General features: G+C 39.6%; 1 protein-coding gene and 1 pseudogene across 2 annotated transcripts in view; both read right to left on the bottom strand.

The window, feature by feature from the left end:
- LAMA2 (laminin subunit alpha 2) overlaps positions 1-23,779 on the bottom strand; it is a 677,031-nt gene that overhangs the window by 108,538 nt on the left and 544,714 nt on the right. For both annotated transcript variants that reach the window (XM_070461486.1, XM_070461485.1), the window contains exon 41: positions 39-141. In XM_070461486.1, the coding sequence (XP_070317587.1) occupies positions 39-141 (103 nt within the window). The remainder of the gene's footprint in view (positions 1-38; positions 142-23,779) is intronic.
- Positions 5,014-5,675, bottom strand: LOC110134018 (mediator of RNA polymerase II transcription subunit 21 pseudogene; annotated as a pseudogene).

The raw sequence follows: 23,779 nt of genomic DNA on the forward strand, positions 1-23,779 counted from the left end.
TTACACTGAAAATAATAATAAAAAGAGATCACACTAACCTTTTACATCATTTGCTAACTTCTTGGCTTCATTAAGAATCCCGAAGCTTTTCTGAAGAGAACCTTTGGCACCTTCCTTTAATGAACCCTGGGGACCTGTTGCCTGTGGGCAGAAAAAGAAGTGTCACATTTCTAAAACCAAAGAATGAAGGAGTCGAGCTACCCTGCAGGGAGTTGGTACACCGTTTACCCTAGGAAAGCATTCTGAACTATGTATGCAGAATAATACATTATCAGCATGTATTTGTGATTAAAGTGAGGAGATGAGAAGAAAGTCTAGGAGAGAACCCTTGGGAATCCCAACACTTATTTAAAGGCAGGTACACAAAGTGGGGCTGGCAAGGTAGTTGAGATTCCAGAAAGGACAAAGAGAACCGGGGAGAGCATGATATCAGAAATCGAGAGACACAGAAGTGGCTCAGAGCGCGGTGACTGGCAGTGTTGCATGGCTGTAACTGGTCAGGACTGTCCAGCGCTGTCCAACGGCCAAGCAGACTGAGAACTAAGCGCATCCTTGACTTGATCCCTAAGCATGTCTCATTCCAGCTGTGGGATAAGTGGAGGAAGCATCTCCTGCCCCGAGGTGTTGAAATGAGGAAGAATGGTGTTCCTCTTCTGAAGGCATCTCCAAGTATTGGGGCAAAATAAAACCTTCTAAATGACAGTCTCTGAGCCACAATCATCTCCTAGCAAAGATGGATTTGTTGAGGCTTGAACTAAGAGAGGTGTCACAAAGATAATAGAGTGAGATGGGAAAGGATTGCTTAAAGTAATATGTTAGTTATCTATTTTAATAATGTTTGCACTTCAAGAGTCATTACATACCAAAAGATAAACCTAATAGGGTCTTACAAATTTAGATCTTGTAAATTCTAAATTGGAAGAGTATTTCAGAGTGTAAGAAAAGCTAGCGAATGCTAAATCCTTACTGTTGAAGTTATAAATCTGAACTCAGGTTAGCCCAGACATAATACTCTTCAACTACATTTCCAGTGGTTTAATAACATTTTTTATCATACTATTTGAACATTAAACTAGGAGAAATTACAGATTGCTACTGTTGTGGTAAAATTTATTTTAAGGTGTTATTCCAACAGCTTTCAGTTAAATAATCTATTGCTCATAAAACAGATTGATTAAATAATACTATGATATCTACAAAAGGCCATATTGGAAACATCTACATAAACAAAAAGAATCTGTACATTTACATCTAGCCTTTGTAAAAAGAGCTGCCTGACAACTCTGACAAATTATGCTGTGGGAAATGGACACTCTCTTCAATTGAGAATACAGAAATTCTTGGTTCTATGGTGTCTGTGGGGAATTAGATACAGTAACGTCATGTAAGTGTCATTTATTTTGAAAAAAAGGTAAGAGTGTCAATATCAATGGCACAACTCCAATGTACCTTACTCAAAAAAATAAGCCTCCATTACCCACTCAGCTTCATATAGAATTGTTCCAAATTTATATGCCATTCTCACTCCCTTGGTTACAGGTTTCCTGAATCAAAACAGATTAGAGAAAGGAAATTACAAAGAAAGAAGAATGAAGATTCTCTAAATAAGCACATGAAAGCAGCCGAAGTGACAGCTGGCAAACTGACAATGAGGAAAGAACACCAACTTGGAGAATTTTTAAATCTCAGCAATCCAAATCTATTTGGATAAGGATGAAACAGGCTTCAGTAGATGCCAACATTGACAATGATGACCCTGAGCCATCAGGATAACATGGCTCATTCATTATACTAGATGGAACTAGACAAAGCAATCAAAAAGGGAGCAAGCTTTCCCCAGAGTCTTAAGGTATGAATTCCTTTCTACAGGAACAAGGTCTGGTGAGAATCTAACAACCAATATTTTACAGCTGATCTTGGATATGCAAAGGAGGCAAAGAGGTAAAGGAAGGAGGGAGAGTTGACTTGCTGTGTATAAGAAAATTAATGAAATGACGTGAGAGAGAAAAGGAGGGCCAGACAACATGGAAAAAGGCTAAAGTCTGAGATGCGGAAATTTGGAGAGACTAGGAAGAGTGATGGGAAATATTCACTTTTTTCTACTTTCTTACACTTTTCAACAGTTTCAGTGAGGTATAAATAACCTTACCGTATTTAAATTTGCAATTTGATAAGCTTTGATATTTATACACCCACGAAACTGTCAAACAATTGAGGCAGAGAACATACTCATCATTTCTTTTCATACCCTCCCTCCCACTCTTCATCCTTCCTTATCTCCACATAAGCACTGCTCTGGTTTCCAGAACTTTTAGTTTGTATTTTATGGACTTTTATATAATAGAATCATCCAGTATGTAGTACTCTTTTTGCTTGTTTGGCTTCTTTCATTCAGGATAATTGTTTTGACATTTATCCATGTTGTGTGTATATCAAGATGTGATCTCTTTTTTATTTATATAGATACATGTGTGTGTTCCATTGCTCAGTCATATCCAACTCTTTGTGACCTCATGGACTGTAGCCTGCCAGGCTCCTCTGTCCATGGAATTTTTTCCAGGCAAGAATCCTGGAGTGGGTTGCCATCTCCCACTCCAGGGGTTCTTCCTGACCCAGGGTTCGAGCTGGCATATCTTGCATTTCCTACATTGGCAGGTGGATTCTTTATCACTGTACCACCTGGGAGTCCTACATGGATATGCCCCTATCTCTTTATTCATTCACTTCTTGATGGACATTTGGATTATATCAGCTTTGGCTATTCTAAATAGAGTCACTATTAACATTTGTATACAAATATTTGTATGAACGTATGATGATTTCTCTTGGAATGAAAGACCTCTAAGTGGCATGGCTAGACTATCTGGTGGATATATGTTTATGCTTTTAAGAAACAATCAACATGTTTTCCAAATTATTTGTACTATTTTTAATTCTCACTAGAAATGGGTAAGAGTTACAAATGTAACTATATCCTTGTCACTACTTGATGTAGTTGGTCTTTTAAGATTTCAGACATTCTAATGGTGTGTACAACATTTGGGTTTTAATTTGCATTTTCCTTGCAACTAATTATGCTGAGTGTCTTTTCATGTGCTTTTCACCATCTTCTTTGGCTGTGACTGTTAAAATTTTTTGTACAAGTTTTTACTGGGTTATTTGTTCTTAGTTTTGAAAGGTATTTACATATAATATGGATACAAATCCTTCATCAGACAGGTAATTTTCAAATACATTCTTCTAATTTGTAGATTATCTTAATAAATGGTTGGATTCTATGTTTTAACATTGTCAGAATTTTTCCATCTAGGTTTATGAGGGATATTGGTCTATAATTTTGTTTTTTTTCACAATGTCTTTGGTTTGTATCATAGTAATACTGGCATCATAGAATGACTCGGACGTTCTTTCCTCTTCTTCAGTACTCTGAAGAATTAATTACTTCTTTATTAAATGTTTGGTAGATTCACCAGTGAAATCATTTGGAACTGAATTGTGTGTGGTGTTTGTGTGTGTGGCGTGTGCATGTGCATATGCGGATGTATGTAAGGGTTTTAAAATACAAATATAATTCTTTAATAAGCATAGGGCAAAGAAGCACTCCAAAACAGTAAAGATCTGATGGCATACAGCAACATACCAACAGTGCAGGTTTAAAAGACAAGTCTTTCATGTGATGACAGAATGGAAAAGACTAACATGGTACGGGTGAAGAGAACTGCTTCAGTTTGTTGGAATCTGGAGAGTTCCTTTTCCAACACTGCTTAGTAAGTCACTGAAGCACATCAACAATATCAAGACTGTTGACGAAGCAGCATTTTCCAAGCTAATTATACTTCATACATATTTATAAGCACCACATCTGAGTTTCTGAGCCGTTGTCTACAGCATATGTGAAATATAAATGAGGTTCTTAGAGTTGCAAGATATTTTGTTTCCTGCTTTTTAGAGACTGTATTTTTATAAATAAGTTCTTCTCTATGTATATATACATACATGTATATATAAATTACCTAAAATCTTTTATTACATCACACAAAATAGGATCTAGTAGTATATGTAGGTTGCTACATGTTTTGTTAGCTAATAAATCATTTATGGAAAATGTGAGATAATTTAAATCATTAGAGAAGGAAAAATACAAGAAAAAAACCGATAAAATCTACAAAGATTTAACAGAGGCTGGGCACTTAATTGGCTTTTAATACATGTTAGTTTTCTTCTTTCTACTATTTGTTAAATATTCATAGTGACTTGTTAACGTACCATGTCATTGATTAATATATGAATGAATTGATTGATTTACCAAATAAAAGTTTATAGCTCGTTCAAGGAGAAGGAAATGGCAACCCACCCCAGTACTCTTGCCTGGAAAAATCCCATGGACAGAGGAGCCAGGTAGGCTACAGTCCATGGGGTCGCAAAGAGTCGGACACGACTGAGCGACTTCACTCTCACTTTTCGCTTTCATGCATTGGAGAAGGAAATGGCAACCCACTCCAGTGTTCTTGCCTGGAGAATCCAGGGACGGGGGAGCCTGGTGGGCTTCTGTCTATGGGGTCGCACAGAGTCAGACACGACTGAAGCGATTTAGCGGCAGCAGCAGCGGCGGCTCTTTCAAGCACTGGAGTAAGCTCTGATATTCAGAGATGGAATGACTGCCTTCTCTAACAGAAGTGCAGTGGAGTGGTGCAGTGCAGGGGCAAAATTCCTTATACAGAAAATCATTACTGCCACAATGGAGCATGGAAACATCTAGGTGTGCGCTGTCAGAGGAGGCGCTCTTAGGGGAAGAAGATGTGAAGGTGAGACCTGAAGTTAAGTTTATCAGGATGGTAAACCTACACGTGACTGATTTATTATTTATTTATTTATTTATTTTTTAATTATTTATTTTTTTGATAGTACAGCTGTTTATTAATTATATTATGAATATTAATGCAATATTGGCCTCAATAATTTCACTCAGATAATAAAAAATAGTGGCATAGTGACAGTTTTAAAGCTGGTTCATTCATCATTTTACAAGCTTATTTATTAAGAGTGAAAACAGAAGACTACTTAAAACAGCTGAAAAGATAACATGTGTCATAGTGCTCAATGTTTCTGGAACTGCTGGTAAGGCTTACACCTAAATCTGATGCATTGAAACAGTTCTTTCCTCACCCACAGTATGTCTGCACTGGTGCTATGAGTCTGGAAGAGACTGGCTATGGGTACCGCTTCTTGTCTTCAGCTGGGACTGTGCAATATCAGCACAGTGCACTCTGTATCTTTTCCAGAAGCATGTCCCCTCGGTAGACAACATCCTCCAGACTGGTAGCAGCCTCGTGGTTTTCCTCTTCCAGCTTGTATAAGCTAGCAGCCTGTAAAGCAGCTGTAGATTCTTCACTGGGTAAGGAATCTATCAGAACATCAATGTCTTTTGCTGTTCGCGCAATCAGCGCTGCAAAAAGCTGGGCATATTCTTCCGTAGGGTTAGCCGGCTGATCTTTGTTAATGGCTGTCTGGATGTTACTAAAGGAGGCAGGAGGGCCACACTGCCGCAGCACCCCAATGACATTACAAAACTGATGTGCAAGTGAGTGCACAGCGTCCTGCAGCTGCGTGGGCCGATCCGCCGTGTTCCTCCCGCAAACAAAGAGGCCCTGATTTATCATTTAAATAAGCAAATTTTAAAGTTATTGTTTGTGTTTCTTTCTATATTCTTATTATTTTTCTAAGTGGCCTTCAAATAACTTCTTTATTAGAGATAAATTCCCTGAATTCATTGAAAAAGTTGGCACTAAGGAGAGACGTATAATTTGTTTGTTTTTGTTTTCTATAGAAAGTACTAGCTGAAAATTCATCAGCATGGTTTATAACTTATTTTGTTATGAAATAATTTATTTTAGAAGACAAGTCTTGCACATTTCCAAAGGGGATAATTTGTCAAGATAATATGTGACTTAGATGATTATAAACTTAAAATCTTTTTAATAAAGAAAGCTGTCCAAAATGTGCAGAGGTATATGTAAGGACTGGTAATTAGCCACAATGTGTTTATGTAAAATATATGCCAGAAAAAATTTATATTTGGGCATGTTAGACTGTTGCTAAAAATTAGGGAGAAATTTCTTACTATAAGAAAACAAGTTCTTAGAAAAAATGGTGGGTCTAGTCTTGTATACATTTTAAAAGATATAACTTTTGAGAATATTGACAAAAATGTATGTGATGCTAATTAGATATATTAAGCTATAAAAACAGTTATGCAAAAGTTATCCATTTGTACAAAAACCATCTGTAGAGGAAACGATATGGACAGATAAACAATATTATAAAAGTGATCGTGGTTAGAGAGATTATACACATTTTAGATTTTCTTCCTTTTGCTTGTCTGTATTTCCTATTTTTGTATAATGGATATGAACTGCTTTTGTCATAAAAGATCACTTTCAATTTTAAAATAAGAAAATCACTGTGTATTGATTTTAAATGTGTTTTTAAATAACCTATATTTCAAAAATCTGCAGGATACTAAAATGAAACACTAAATCAAAAATGAGTCCAGAAGCAATGCAAAGGAATGACTCTGGTCAAAAATATGGTGAAAGGCTGTAGATCCTGGCGTTGCATAATATCCTAAGATGGGACAGGGGCTAGATGAGCCTCTGGAGGACTGAAGGCAACTGAGAAAGGAGACCAAATGATGGAATAGAAAGCCTCCAAAAATTACTCAAGAGAATTTAGAATTCATGACTGTGAATTTGCAGTTCGATAACACCAAGAAGGACAATCAAGAGAGGATTTAAAAGTATATTTAGGCTTCTCTGGTCATCTAGTGGTTAAGAATCCACCTGTCAATGCAGTGGACATGAGTTAGATCCCTTGTCTGGGAAGATCCCACATGCAGGGGGCAATTAAGCCTGTGGGCCACAACTCCTGAAGCCCATATGCCTAGAGTCCCGGCTCTGCAACAGTGAAGAAGAGTCCCCTGTTCTCAGCAACTAGAGAAAGGCCACAGCAATAAAGACCCAGCACAGACAAAACTAAATAAATAAATCTTAAAAAAAAAAATAGTATATAGAGTAAACCTGTCTTAAAACTCAACATTCAAAAAACTAAGATCACAGCATCCGGTCCCATCACTTCATGGTAAAGAAATGGGGGAAAAGTGGAAACAGTGGCAGATTTTATTATCCTGGGCTCCAAAATCACTGCAGACAGTGACTGCAGCAATGAAATTAAAAGACGGTTACTCCTTGGAAGAAAAGCTATGACCAACCTAGACAGAGCATGAAAAGGCAGACGCATGACTTTGCCTACAAAGATCCATATAGTCAAAGGTATGGTTTCTCCAGCAGTCATGTGTGGATGTGAGAGTTACCATAAAGAAGGCTGAGCACTGAAGAATTGATGCTTTTGAACCGTGGTGCTGGAGAAGACTCTTGAGAGCCCCTCAAACTGCAAGGAGTTCAAACCAGTCAATCCTAAAGGAATTCAACCTTGAATATTCACTGGAAGGACTAATGCTGAAGCTGAAGCTCCAACACTTTTGCTAGCTGATGCAAAGAGCCAACTCATTGGAAAAGACCCTGATGCTGGGAAAGACTGAGAGCAGGAGGATGAGATGGTTGGATGGCATCACTGACTCAATGGACATGGATGGGTTTGAGCAAATTCTGGGGGATAGTGAAGAACAGGGAAGCCTGGTGTGCTGCAGTTCACGGGGTTGCCAAGAGTCAGACGTGACTTAGAGACTGGAAAACAACAACAGGTATTGTAACTGAGTGAAACAGGTTTCACCAATCACAGCCTGAGCGCCATCATTCCAGCGCCTCTGGACGCCGCTGACTGTTGCCAAGGAGTAGAGACTAGACAAGCTATTGAGGGTGGCATTGGTGGGTACCAATGAGTCTTGATTCTGAGTAAAGACAATGGAGAAACGTCTATTGATTTAGGGACCATCCTTAGAGGGCTTATGCCTTTCTTTCCATTTAATGTCCAGAATCAAACTCAACATGGCAATTTCACTTCCTGATTAGTCCGATATTTATTCCTGTTGGTGGAAATCTCAAGTAGCAGGTCTGAGAGCACTGCTGTCTTGAATAAAATTAGTTTAAATTTACATTGCATTATAGCATCACCCCCAAAGAGTTTCTGTGTTGCTGACTAATCAAACTCTTTGATTTCATTTCTAACAATTTATGCCCTGAATTTTTAAATACATCAGATTCTGGGTAATAAAACAGAAGCTTGTTTCTCTGCTTCCAATAGATTTTTAAAAGTTACTTACTCAAATGAGTATATCATGTTAGCTGGCTTAAGGAATACCATTTTCAAACACAGATTCAATATTTTTCTGTGTAACTTAGACCCTCACTGACTTTTTCATATTTGCTCTTGCACAAATCAGTCAGTTCTTACATAAGTTGCTGAATTGCTGATGGAGAAAAAATGCTCACCAGTTTTATTGACAGATGCAATTGTCAAACCTATTACGAATTATACTACTTTTTCCATTAACACTACACTGGTATAGAATTTAAATTCCAATGATTATAGATATTAATAAGAGGTCAAAATTACTGTTGGAATAACTTCTAAGTAATGGCTGACAGAATAAAATACAAGGTATATGTGAGTTCAAGTTTAAAACTTAACTGACACTATATTTTATCAGGCCTTTGATTGCAATGTGTATTCAGCTAATATTTGCAGTTCTTTATGTAGGAAATAAAAACTCAAAAATGACCTTGCAAGTATTCTTTATGTATTTTGGTTCATCCAATTACACAAAGCAAATATTAAATAAGACAGACCAAAGAGAAGCTGTGACCACATTTCTAAACAAATACTCATTAGAAATACCTTAATGTTTAATCATACTATTGCAAAATTCACAGTATTTGACTATATGATTTATTGACCAGTAGCAGTGGTATTAAAAGAATTTAGCTACGTAAGGATTCAAAAACTAATTAAAAAAGAAGAGATTATTAGGAATAACACTACTAATATTAAAAGAAAGAATAATAAAAAAATAAGAAAATAAAAAATATAATAAAGGAAAAGAATAAATAAGGTAGTAAAAGTTGGAAAGTGTTATTTTTACTAACATGACAAATAATGAAAACTTAAATGATAATTTATGATTTGAGGACAGGCCAGAATTCTATTTATCTTTATTCCTATGTGTTTCATAATGTTTCTATATATTAAGTACAATAAATATGTGGCTTAAAAAAAGGTTTAAAAACAAAGACAACATTGAAAATGTAAACATGCTTAACACCTCATGTTAATAAACAGTTCAGAAGTTACCTATTACAAGCACCACAATTGCATCAAAGAAGGATAACTGGAGACTGAATATCAAACCAGGTTAAAAAATAAACTTTAAGCTTTGGGGATTATTAACTATTGTCAGTAAGCCAAGAGAGAGATCAGAAGAGAATGTGCAGTTTCTTAAAAAGCTACACTTCAGCTGACACAGCTCAGCATATGGACAATGTGCATCCAACTTGTAGGCAGATCTTCTAATCCTCAAATTCTGACCGTCTATCTTCTTCCCACATCCTGATTAGGAAATTTCAGCACACCCCTTGAACTTAATTCTAATCATTAAAAAAAAAAAAAAACGTATGAGACTACATTTAAATTAAACTACTATTAAACAACATTTAAATAAATATTCATAGATGATTTCAATCTAAGTAGAGAAATAAATTTTATATTTCTTTTGATATTTTCTTCTCTATTCAAGGAGTCCCTTGTGGCAGTATAAATATCTCATCTATTCTGAAAATGTGGAGTATCCTAGCCTTTCTAGATTCCTAGCATCAGTGTTTGGAGATGGAAGGGAGCAACTGACATTTAATGATCAGCTACTGAATACCAAGTATTACCTATATGAAAATCACAGAATCCAGTGAAGGTGAAATTCTCACAGTTACTAGTGTTTCTGTCCTCATGAAGGCTATATTTAGCTTAACTTTTAATTCTGGAGACATTCTTTTCTGGGAAAAGGAGGTAGGACTTAGACAGAACGCCAGGGTCACCAAAACCTGAAGTCACAGAGCAGAAAGCAAGCAGAGATTCAGCATCTCTTGAAACTCCTGATGCTGCAGCTGTGCGCTCAGGGTCTGACCCAAAGTCTTTTTTCTCTAGATTATTTTAAGATATTGTTTTCTCTTTCTCTTTGACTTCCATAGTCTAACAACGATCTTTCCAGGTATAGATAAAATTTTACTTCTCATGAAGTGTGAGTCACTCAGTCATGTCTGACTCTTTGTGACCCCGTAGTCTGTAGCCCACCAGGCTCCTCTGTCCATGGGATTCTCCAGGCAAGAACACTGGAGTGGGTTGCCATGCCCTCCTCTAGGGGATCTTCCCAACCCAGGGATCAAACAAAGGTCTCTGGCATTGCAGGCGGATTCTTTACTGTCTGAGCCACCGGGGAAACTCATTTATCATGAAGGGCTTTCTTTGAGAAATTATCTTTCACCAGCCCTTGAAAATTTTCAGTCTCTCTTTGACTATTACTACTTCCCTGTTCTCACTCTTTCAACTTCTGAACCCCTAATAGATTTACATTGCATTTTTACAAGGTATATTCCTTGTCTTTTACCCTTCTTTTATATTTTACCATGCTTGTTGCATTCTGGGTAATGTATTCAACTCTTTCAATTAATTCATTCTCTTTCTCCTTTGTTTAGCTTTCCCATTCAATTTTTAGTTATACTTACTATATACTTTTTATTTTTAGAAATTTTATTTGCTTCTATTATACATTTCCATAATCTTCTGTAGTTTTTCTTTTTATCACTCTTTTCTATTTTTTAACATTGCAATAATTTAAAACACTTTTATTGTATATCCTTTCAGGTTTTTGAAAAACTTCAGGATCATGTTATATACTTTGCCTGCCTACCCTCTTTCCTAGTTGATTATTTACGGTGTACCTAAAGAGACCACTTTTCTGTGCCTTTCTAGATATTCTAAGGGTTGCAAGAACCAATTCCTCTCTTCTCTGTTAAAATTTTAGCTTGGAAAGTCTTGTACCATGCGAACTTCAATCCATATGTAAAAATATATGGTATAATTTGGACTTCAATCCGTAGGCTTGTGGTTTTAGCAGCTTATGAGAGACATTTTTCACAACTGGGGCATGAAAAGAAACAAGATTCCTTGGCATGCTCTGGTCTAGAGGGAGTGCTCATTGATGAGAAAATTGTTTGGAAGTCTCACAATTTTGCATACTTTCAAATAGTCAAAAAAGACTCGTTGGTTTATAGGTTTAGGATGATGTTTCTGATGTTTTCTCTCCCTGCTCGGGCTTTTAAAATCCAGTCTCTAGACATATGATCTATATTTATGTTCCAAATTCAGTGAAAGAATCACTAAGGTGCCAGCTTTAGGATGTGCTATTATGCTTCTCTTGCTTTTATTTTCAGATTACCCTTTTGTTTCCTCTTTCCAAAATAAAGTATGTGTTAAATTTTGGGAGTTAGAGCTTTATCTAACACTTCTGTGCACTCCTCACATTAGGAGGGGTCTGAATTAATTCAGGCTGCTATGTTATCAGAGCTTCCTGACAATTTCTTTCTAGTATCCTTATTTTCTAACAGGGTTTTTCTCTCTATCGACCTGCTACATAAGAGTAAATTTACAAAAATCCAATTTATTCTCTAGACTCTCGACCCAAAAGCAAGAAGAAACTCCTTTTGAAGTTGCTATGGATTTTTACTCTCCTTACATTAAGGAATTAACAGTGGGAAGTCACTTTACAACAGCAGTTCACGTATTTATTTGGAACAGGTGTCTAAGGCCTTGCTGCTGCTAAGTCGCTTCAGTCGTGTCCGGCTCTGTGTGACCCCATAGACGGCAGCCCACCAGGCTCCCCCGTCCCTGGGATTCTCCAGGCAGGAACGCTGGAGTGGGTTGCCTTTTCCTTCTCCAATGCATGAAAGTGAAAAGTGAAAGTGAAGTCGCTCAGTCATGTCTGACTCTTCGCAACCCCATGGACTGCAGCCCACCAGGCTCCTCCGTCCCTGGGATTCTCCAGGCAAGAGTACTGGAGTGGGTTGCCATTGCCTTCTCCGGCCTAAGGCTTTAAACCTACTTAATTTTAGGTATATTTTTCTCTTGGATAATTTTTCCATATTTCCCCCTTCTCTTTAATTTCTATAAAGTCTACATAACACTTACACAGCACTGTTCTTTACTAACTGTCCCACTATTATTTATTTATGAGAAACAGAATTACTTACAAATCACTCTCACCTTCTGTATTTTACATAATTTTTGTTTGGGAAAGATCATGCTGCAGATATTTAGACTCATAGCTTCCAGAAATGATGCATAATTGCATCAGCTGACAGAACATGGGTTTGGAGAATAAAGAGGAAGACCACATTGAGCACTGGAGTTGAAAGTCAGTATAAATTCTCAATTTCTAATGCTGATTCTTAGAGAAGATCAGACTAAACACTGAGCCTGAGACTATTAATAACTGAGAAAGAGGGTTCTGGATTAGAGAGTGTGTATGTGAGAGAGAGAGGGAGAGAGCTTTAGATGGTAACAGACATTGTAATGTAAAGAAGAGGGTACAGAAGAAAAAAAGAAATCTTCAGCTACCACGGGACATGAAAGAGTGATTCTTTTTATGCAAGATACCTAGGGAAGGTTGGACTGCCTACGTTTTCTACACTGAAGTGTATATCACAGAACACGTTCCATTCACTCTGAGAAAAAGAGAGAGGGAGGAAGGAAATTAAGAAAGGAAGGAGGGCAACATTTCAGGGTTGAAGGAGACTGTGGTTATTATGTGATGACTCTTCATGATCTTAACAAACAAGAACAATAGAATCCATTCTACATTAGCCTTTCGTTTTGTCGCTGTTGCTTGCTGTTTGGATATCCCAGATTCAAGTGTACGTCATCTAAGAACTTCCCAGTGGAAAAGGGTGGAGGGTCTCATCTCCCAATGCCCTGAAACCATGACTACTGTCATCCCAAGGCTCCAGCAGCATATAAAATCTATTCTTCATCTACTTCTAAAATCAGATCTGGTTGATAATACAGGTTTTAAGTTTACCTATGATCTGGAAATGTTTTTCAAGATTTAATTCTCTGTCATTTTAGAGTCTGAGGACTTTTTATAGCATCAAAGCAATTGAGATTAGAAAGAAATTACTGGACCTTCATATTCTATTTTTGAAAGAGTGATATATTTCCCTTCTCTTTTTCCTTGTGCCCACCAATGAGAAGTATGAAATGAGATGTTATCTTTGAGACTGTGTATACGGGAAACAATAATTTTATACCAATAATACAATAATAGTAATTTTCCCACCCAACACTAATAGAAAATTGGAAGTATGAAAGTGTTAGTCACTCAGTTGTGTCTGACTCTGTGATCCCTTAGACTGTAGAAAATCAGGCTCCTCTGTTCATGGAATTCTCCAGGCAAGAATACTGTGAGTTGCCATTCCCTTCTCCAGGGGATCTTCCTGTCCCAGGGATGGATCTGGGTCTCTTGACTGTAGGCAGATTCTTTACCATCTGAGTCATAAGGGAAGCCCATTAGAAAAGTAGCAGTTTGTTTTTTCATAAATTATGTTCCTATGACCAAGCTAGACAGTGTGTTGAAAAGCAGAGACATCACTCTGCCTAAAAGGTCTGTATAGTCAAGGCTATGGTCTTCCCAGTATGGCTGTGAGAGGTGGACTGTAAAGAAGGCAGAGCGTCAAAGAATTGATGCCTTCGAACTGTGATGCTGGAGAAGACTCCTGAGAGGTCCTTGACAGCAAGGAGATCAACCAGTCAATCTCAAGGGAAACCAACCCTGAATACTCATTGGAAGGATAGATGCTGAAGCTCAAGTTCCAGTATTTTGGTCACCTGATGTGAACAGTTGACTCACTAGGAAAGCTCCCGATGCTGGGAAAGATTGAAGGCAGAAGAAGAGGGCATCAGAGGATGAGATGGCAGGATGGCAACACTGATGTAACGAACATGAACTTGGGCAAAATTCAGGAGATGGTGAGGGACAGGGAGGCCTGGCGTCCTGTGGTCCATGGGGTTGCAAAGAGTCAGACATGACTGGGTAACTGAACAACATGCTCCTAAAATAACATTTCATTTTGAGATTTAAATAAATTAAATATGCAAGATAAGAGGTTGCTGCTGTTTACATAGCAACTATACCACAATATTTAGTTGTTTATAGACTCCACCTGCTCACTATTTAATTAAAATAAAGGATCAACTTTCTTCTCACTCATATTTTCCTTTCAATTACATTGTTGATTATGTGTGCATTACAAATAGGTAAACTTAAGCAGATTTTTAAAAGTGAAGAGGCTTTAAAAATGTCAATTGTGCTTTAAGATTATTCCACCATTCATTTGGGGATTTTTTTCCCTACATTATTTTCAATGCTTTTTTTCCTTCTCATATTATCTCACATCCATTTTCTTCACAGTAATAATTGGTTGTTTTATTGCTTGTCTAACAGGTCTTTTTTCCTCCTTGTATAAATTCCTCTTTTGCTTCTTTGTACTTTGTTTCTAATTCATTAAAGACATTCTTCCTTCTTTGTAGGCCTAGATTCAAATGACTCTTTCATACATAAATAATAAACTTAATCTTACTCTTCTATGTTTATCTATAGCTGTAGCAATAATACCAGCTCCTACATTTATAAAATGCTAGTTCTATCTAGGTAATTGCTCAATTTAATGGCAAATATATTTCTTTTCTAGTACAATAGAACTACATTATAATGAATTATTAAAATTAAAACTTTATTTATTCTGTTCCCGAAACACAGTCTACCAATCTTTCTGACCAAATCAGTCTTCTGTGTGTTTGCTGATAGCCATTTAATAAATCAATGGTTCTCTTTAGCTTTATTTAGCAATTTTTCAGACATTTAATTATTTTTACATGGCTTATGGGGACGGAATAACAATAATAAGTGGACATGCTGTATGCATTAAAACTTCTAGCTCCATGTTTGAGTTTGGCTAGCCTATCATGTATAAGCATCAGTGCTGAGGAAAGTGAATATTTCATGTTGGCGTGAAAATGAGTCTCCTAAGCGTGAAGTGATAGAGTCAATTCCTAGGTAGGTTGATAAGAAGGCTGGGGTCCCTGAGGCGGCAAAAGGGGCCTGGGGCTCTCAAATCGGAGCTAAAGGTCTGGAATTCTCAAGGAGGAGGAAAGGACAAACACCTTTTCCCCCTGTACATTCCTTAGTCACATAAAAGTTTTTTTCTTTAAGCCTGGAACTGATGACTACACAACAAACAACTCAGTTTAACCTCTGTACTAAGGATTATATAACAACAATCTATCCTCCCTGAGGACAGTTTCTCCTCCCTGAAAACCTGACTAATCCTGATATCCTTAGAATGTATATTATGGGAATGGGTCTGATAGGATCTTTCTATTGTTAAGTTCTCATCCTGTTATCCTAAAATGTAAATTGTGGGAGTGGCTCTGGTAAAATTTTTACAGCCTTGAGATATTCTTTTGATTTACTGTAATAATTAATTAAAGAAGTATATAACTCCCTTGCTAACACTAGTGATGGGGACACCTCTGTCCCCCTTCTGATGTCTGTGTCAGAAGCTGTCTCTGTCTCTTCAGACTTTAATAAAAGTCTGCTGCACAAAAGCTCTTGTGGGATCAAGCCTGGTCCCTGGTCCCAAAGCTAAATCTTCTTTGGAAATCAAGAATCGGACACTGTTCACCATAAGCTATCGTCTTGGGGGCTCGTCTGGGATCTTCAGGACAAGGCAAGAACATTCAGAGCTCTAGGCTCTCTGCTTTCTCCGTACACAAGTTTTCTGCTTTACTTTACTAGCTCTGAGGTGCACTTGTGCAAATGAATGACATGCCCTGTGCGAGGCAAGCAGAGCCCAGCTCTGTGGTTTTGTGGTGCCTCATAATGACTGAGTTCAGTTCAGTTCAGTTCAGTTCAGTTCAGTTCAGTTGCTCAGTTGTATCCGACTCTTTGCGACCCCATGAACCGCAGCACGCCAGGCCTCCCTGTCCATCACCAACTCCCGGAGTTTACTCAAACTCATGCCCATCGAGTCGGTGATGCCATCCAGCCATCTCATCCTTTGTTGTCCCCTTCTCCTGCCCCCAATCCCTCCCAGCATCAGGGTCTTTTCCAATGAGTCAACTCTTTGCATGAGGTGGCCAAAGAATTGGAGCTTCAGCTTCAGCATCAGTCCTTCCAATGAACACCCAGGACTCTTCTCCTTTAGGATGGACTGGTTGGATCTCCTTGCAGTCCAAGGGACTCTCAAAGTCTTCTCCAACACCATGGTTCAAAAGCATCAATTTTTCGGTGCTCAGCTTTCTTCACAGTCCAACTCTCACATCCATACATGACCACTGGAAAAACCATAGCCTTGACCAGACGGACCTTTGTTGGCAAAGCAATGTCTCTGCTTTTTAATATGCTATCTAGGTTGTAATATGCTATTTTAAAAGCATACAATATACAGCCTTGACCTACTCCTTTTTCTATTTGGAACCAGTCTGTTGTTCCATGTCCAATTCTAACTGTTGCTTCCTGACCTGCATATAGGTTTCTCAAGAGGCAAGTCAGGTGGTCTGGTATTTCCATCTCTTTCAGAATTTCCCACAGTTTATTGTGATCCACACAGTCAAAGGCTTTGGCATAGTCAATAAAGCAGAAATATATATTTTTCTGGAACTCTCTTGCTTTTTTGATAATCTAGCGAATGTTGGCAATTTGATCTCTGGTTCCTCTGCCTTTTCTAAAACCAGCTTGAACATCTGGAAGTTCACGGTTCACATACTGTTGAAGCCTGGCTTGGAGAATTTTGAGCATTACTTTACAATTTTGTGAGATGAGTGCAATTGTGTGGTAGTTTCAGCATTCTTTGGCATTGCCTTTCTTTGGGATTGGAATGAAAACTGACCTTTTCCAGTCCTGTGGCCACTGCTGAGTTTTCCAAATTTGCTGGCATATTGAGTGCAGCACTTTCACAACATCATCTTTCAGGATTTGAAATAGCTCAACTGGAATTCCATCACCTCCACTAGCTTTGTTCATAGTGATGCTTTCTAAGGCCCACTTGACATCACATTCCAGGATGTCTGGCTCTAGGTGAGTGATCACACCATTGTGATTATCTGAGTCATGAATATCTTTTTTGTACAGTTCTTCTATGTATTCTTGTCTGACAGAATGTGGTCCACTGGAGAAGGGAATGGCAAACCACTTCACTGTTCTTGCCTTGAGAACCCCATGAACAGTATGAAAAGGCAAAAAGATAGGATACTGAAAGAGGAACTCCCCAGGTCTGTAGGTGCCCAATATGCTACTGGAGATCAGTGGAGAAATAACTCCAGAAAGAATGAAGGGATGGAGCCAACGCAAAAACAATACCCTGTTGTGGATGTGACTGGTGATAGAAGCAAGGTCTGATGCTGTAAAGAGCCATACTGCATAGGAACCTGGAATGTTAGGTCCACGAATCAAGGCAAATTGGAAGTGGTCAAACAGGAGATGGCAAGAGTGAATGCCGACATTGTAGGAATCAGTGAACTAAAATGGACTGGAATGGGTGAATTTAACTCAGATGACCATTATATCTACTGCTGTGGGCAGGAATCCCTTAGAAGAAATGGAGTAGCCATCATGGTCAACAAAAGAGTCCGAAATGCAGTACTTGGATGCAATCTCAAAAATGACAGAATGGTCACTGTTCATTTCCAAGGCAAACCATTCAACATCACGGTAATCCAAGTCTATGCCCCAAGAAGTAATGCTGAAGAAGCTGAAGTTGAATGGTTCTATGAAGACCTACAAGACCTTTTAGAACTAACACCCAAAAAAGATGTCCTTTTCATTCTAGGGGACTGGAATGCAAAAGTAGGAAGTCAAGAAACACCTGGAGTAACAGGCAAATTTGGCCTTGGAGCACAGAATGAAGCAGGGCAAAGGCTAATAGAGTTTTGCCAAGAAAACACACTGGTCAAAGCAAACACCCTCTTCCAACAACACAAGAGAAGACTCTACACATGGACATCACCAGATGGTCAACACCGAAATCAGATTGATTATATTCTTTGCAGCCAAAGATAGAGGAGCTCTATACAGTCAGCAAAAAGAAGACCAGGAGCTGACTGTGGCTCAGATCATGAACTCCTTATTGCCAAATTCAGACTTAAATTGAAGAAAGTAGGGAAAACCACTAGACCATTCAGGTATGACCTAAATCAAATCCCTTATGACTATACAGTGGAAGTGAGAAATAGATTTAAGGGACTAAATCTGATAGACAGAGGGCCTGATGAACTACGGACGGAGGTTCATGACATTGTACAGGAGACAGGGATCAAGACCATCCCCATGGAAAAGAAATGCAAAAAGGCAAAATGGTTGTCTGAGGAGGCCTTACAAATAGCTGTGAAAAGAAGAGAAGCAAAAAGCAAAGGAGAAAAGGAAAGATATTCTCATTTGAATGCAGAGTTCCAAAGAATAGCAAGGAGAGATAAGAAAGCCTTCCTCAGCGATCAATGCAAAGAAATAGAGGAAAACAACAGAATGAGAAAGGCTAGAGGTCTCTTTAAGAAAATTAGAGATACCAAGGGAGCATTTCATGCAAAGATGGGTTTGATAAGGGACAGAAATGGTATGGACCTAACAGAAGCAGAAGATATTAAGAAGAGGTGGCAAGAATAATGACTGAAGGCAGCCCCAAAAAGGGGAGCCTTGTCTCTGCCAATGCCAAGAGACCCCCAAGGTCCCTGCAAGGGGAGGGACCAGAAATGGGCAAAGTGTGTGGACCTAACTTTGCTTTCTTGGTCAGCTTTTCCTGGTCTCTTTGACCATTTCATAATTGCATGAGAAATTAGGACTACTAACCTAATCTTCTGGATCATAGACTTTCAAGGGAGTAGTGATCCATGCTGTTACTATGTACTTTTACTTAGACCCCAAGTACGGAAGCGCCTAGCCTTGCTAGGAACTGAAAGGTACTAGAAGCACACATGGAGCGAGGTGGAATGCTAGGAACATCTCTCAGGCTAGAAGTTACTCTCTTGGCTGCCTGTCTCAGGGGCCAGCAACCTGAAAGTGCGTCTGTCACGGCTGTGCCTCCTGTCTGTATGGACAGAAGCATTGCTGGTGACCATGAGGTTTTTGAGGACACAGGGCGGGAATTGTGGAATCTGGTCAGATGGGAAATGCAATGCGCTTCTTCCTTTGGTAGCACAAGGTCTCAGTGGACCAGAGGAGGCTGTCTGATGGCTTTTATCTCAACTCCTTAGATATTCCTTTTGTGGAATCTGTAGAAATGAGCTGGAAGGATCAACCCTAATAGCTCGAGAACAAAAATCCCTTTTTCCTTGGGGGCCAACCCTCCACCACCTCTTTAGCTATCACATATACTGGTTTGGTGACACTCAGGAGAGACATCTTGGTTGTTATTTGTCTCTTTATGACTCACCCTTTCTAATGAGGTCAGGACGACACTCAGGAATGTGCGCGGACACATGCAAGACGGATGCTCTCCCTGGGAGTCCGAGCTTGGGAAACATTCCCGGAAATTACTCTGGCAAATCAAACAGAGGTCTCGGTGGTATGGAACTAAATCAATCTGGGATGCCATCAGGTCTACCCCTGGTGCATCTCTACCCCGCCTCGGTGGTAGAACTGGGAGGGACGAGTAAGACGCCTGCGTCGCTAAGGGACAGACTAAGTCTGACTACGGAAAGAAAGCTTTGGTGGAGAGTCTGCTACAACCCCATCTAGAGCAGGGAAGGATGCTTCTGGCAGAAAAAAGCCAAGGCTGTGGATGCCGCTTTTTTCTCTCTTACAGATGGGAGCTAGCAGTTCCAGAACCACTTCTTTAAAATGTATTTTTAAAAATGCTGGGACAAGCTTGATCCCCAGAACTTAAAAGACATGCCTGATCTTCTGTGCTCTTGAATGGCCACAGTAACTTTTGGAAGATGGGGAACACTGGCCTGTTAAAGGTCTCTCAATTATGATATGGTTTTACAACTAGACTGGTTCCATAGAAAATAAGGGAAATAGGTAGAAATGCCTTATGTGTTGTTCTTTATCTCTCTGTAAGACATGCCAGACTTACGTCCTAAGGGTGCAGATTTGGGTATGAAAGCTTCAGCTACCTCCTGTTCTCTTACTTTATCCCTTTATCCCTTTATCTGGGGCTCCCAACTGAACAGGCTGAGAGTTAGGGCACCCTTCCAGGAGGGGCTGCCTCAGTCTCAGTAGAAATTCAAACAGTAACTGCAGTTACACTATCTAGAGGATCCAAAAGGTGCACAGAATCCTTTACGGGACTAACTTTACTTTATGACCTTGCTTGGAGAGATGTAATGCATGTCTTGGGACAGACGCTAACTCCTGACTTGAGAGCTTGAGTTTTGGGGGAGGCAACTACTTTTGGAGATGAATAGCTTGAACATGAGACAAGGGAAAAGAGGGAACACGAAATAGCCCTCTTTCCTACTGGGAGCCAAATGGTTCCCATAGCAAAGCCACTTTGCAGGATGTATTCTTAAAGGACTCAAGGAAGCGCAAACTAAGACTTTAAACTATGCAAAGTTGGCTGACATAGAATAGGGAGAGAAGGAAACTCCTCATAAATTCCTAGATAGATTATGGGAGGCTCTCCACAAGTTTACTGACGTTCATCTTGAAATTACAGAGGGAGAATGATCTTAAAAGATAGATTTCTCACTCATTCAGCTCCAGATATCTACTGTAAGTTATGAAAACAGGCATTTGGACCAAATCAGTCTTTAAAAAACTGTTGCAGCTGGCTCAGATAGTATATTACAGTAGAGAATATGAGGAGGATAATAAGAGGCAAAAAACGAACCAGGCAAAAGACTGATGCCCCAACAATGGCTGTTAGACCTGCTCTGAAACAGCCTGAGAAAAATGCCCAGAGGGACCCAGGTAAAAAGGGATGGCCTTGCTATTACTGTGGAAAGGAGGGGCATCTCAAGTGGGATTGCTCTCAGGCTTCTAAGCTGTCCCCAGCTCCATGCCCAGTCTCTAAAGGACCATAATGGAGAAGAGACTGCCCTCCGAGGTGTAGGCCCCACAGTCAGACTCTCAAGACAATCGGGACTGAAGGTGCCCGGGGCTCCCCACACAAGCTCCCATTCTAATTACACCTGAGGAATCCCGGATATTAATAACTGTGTGGGGCCAATCAGTCAATTTCTTTTGGACACCGGGGCAACTTTCTCTGTGCTCACTGAAGCCCCTGGCCCACTTTCCTCCCAGTCCACTACCGTAATGGGACTGTCTGGACGAGTCAAACATGATTACGTCAATCATCCTTCAGTGGAACCTGGAACTCTGTGCTGTTTTCTCAGGAGTTTCTAATCGTGCCAGAGTCTCCCTCACCCTTTCTGGGGAGGGATATACTGAGCAAGGTCCAGGCCTCTGTTTTCATGGATATGGAACCAGCTCTTTTTAATGAAACAAAATATTAATCCTAGAGTGTGGGCCGATGGAAAAACTATGAGTCGAGCACAAAATGATGTTCTTGTCGTTATCAAGCTCAAAGACCTATTTTCACATCAAAAGCAGTATTAACTAAAGCCCGAGGTTAATGAATGGATAAAATCTCACTGTACTGACTTCTCATGATGTGAGAGGGATCTTAAACTCTATAAAGTTCAGAGCAACAATGATCCGTCTTTAAAGTTGCTGTAACTCAAGGGGTGTCAAAAGCTCTCGGAACAGAGTATCACTTACACTCCTCCTGGAGACCCCAATCTTCAGAAAACGTTGAACAGGCTAAAGACACCTGTGTAAGCTAACTCAGGAAACATAAGATAGTTGGTTTAAGTTCTACCCATAGCTTTAATGAGGGCTCAAACCACCCCTAAGAAGAAGGGTCTGTCTCTATGACAGACTGTTTTTGCACACAGATACTTCCATAGAGCCTTAAAATTAACTATGTAACTCAGCTTTTAGCTTTTCAACAGACATTTCCGGGAGGGTAACTCCTGACCCAGGCTTTGAGTCAAACTAGCCTCTGTTTGAGCCAGGAACCAAGATGGGACTGAGAATCTAGGTGGGCTTGCTTCTGCTGACTCCAGAAGCCCTGAGTCTGCCGTTTGAGCCTCAAGACAGAGCCTTCCTGTCCTGGACTCATTCCTACACTCATTCCACCGTTGGTCTAATTGCTGGATCTGCAAGCGCTATTCTCCTCATCAATTGAAGACAGCCCATGGCGAGTTTCCCCACTTCATGGAAGGGACTTTCTTCAACTCTGAGAATACTTTCACCAACAACAATCATACGTGACACCTCTTTTCGATCTGATGACATCTAACAATCCTAAAGATGGAGTGATGTAACTATGAACATAATGTAACTTTTGATGATGTTTTAACTTGGTTTAATGACTATTTTGCTGCACATAAGAAGGTAAATGGGTCTAGATCTGGTGATTTTCTACCTGATGTTTATCAAATATGGGATGAGGTCATATGGCTAACTCCTAAAAAGGGATGCCTACTATCTAATGATCCCACATACTGGGAAAAATAGAGCCATCCCCAGAAGTTAGCCAACAACTTAGTTATAATGATTGGAAACAACTGGGATTTTTGCCTCAAGAAATATACAATACAATAATTCCTGTGTTTTCCAATCCCAGTTTAGGTCCCCCTCTTGCCTGGCCAGGAACTGATCGGGACTGGATCTCTCAGTCATGCTGGTTTGCCCCAAATGGGACCTCCTGGATATGTGGTTCTTACCCATGGGCGTGGTGTCCCCCTGGCTGGTAGGAAGATGCATCCTAGGTCTAATGCACTTTTTTACTCATGGCTTCATATTATCAGAACTTTCAGAGAAGCCTAATCTGCCACACCTTTAAACTCGTTGGGCAACATCTATATTTCATTGGTGTGATTGTCTGGCTACAGTATTCATTCCCTCTCTGGGAACTATAGATTAGATATGATGCTATGAGCTGATGCTCTGATTAACTTTCAGCCATTAATGCTGAACAGATACAAATTAGAAAGGTGGTTTTACAAAACAGATTGGCCTTAGATGTTCTAACAGCTGCACCAGGAGGAACTTGTGCCATCATTCATACCCAATGTTGTACATATATACCAGATATGAGTACTAATGTTACTCATTTTATTAAACACATGGACAAGGTGATTCAGGCTATGGATTCCCCTGAAGCCTCAGTCACCCCACTTTGGGAAACATTAACTAGCTCCCGTGGTGGAAAACTATCTTAATCATAATAACTCTAATTGTTCTGTTTTTATTGTTTGCTCCCTTCATCTGTAACTGTGTAACTGGATTTGTTTCTAACCGTTTGAAAGCTTCTAAGTTACAAGTGGTTGTCCAGGCTCCTACAAGCCCACAACCTCCTGCAACTATTACTTGGGGCCCTTGGATCAGAGATCCTCAATATGAGGGTCAGGAGAATACATTGTCTAAACAATTTAGGGACCATGCCCCTCAACAGCAGGAAGTAGTTATGGAATGAAAATGACACCCCTTTCCCTTGGGAACATCATTCTCTTAAAAGAAAAGGGGGGAATGAGACAGTCAATTCCTAGGCAGGCTGATAAGAAGTCCGGGGTCCCTGAAGAGGAGAAAGAGGTCTGGGGCTCCCGAAGTGGAGATGCTGCTGCTGCTGCCAAGTCGCTTCAGTCGTGTCCAACTCTGTGCGACCCCATAGACGGCAGCCCACCAGGCTCCCCTGTTCCTGGGAATTCTCCAGGCAAG

This window comes from Odocoileus virginianus, chromosome 34 (assembly GCF_023699985.2).
Source record: "Odocoileus virginianus isolate 20LAN1187 ecotype Illinois chromosome 34, Ovbor_1.2, whole genome shotgun sequence".
Lineage (NCBI taxonomy): Eukaryota > Metazoa > Chordata > Mammalia > Artiodactyla > Cervidae > Odocoileus > Odocoileus virginianus.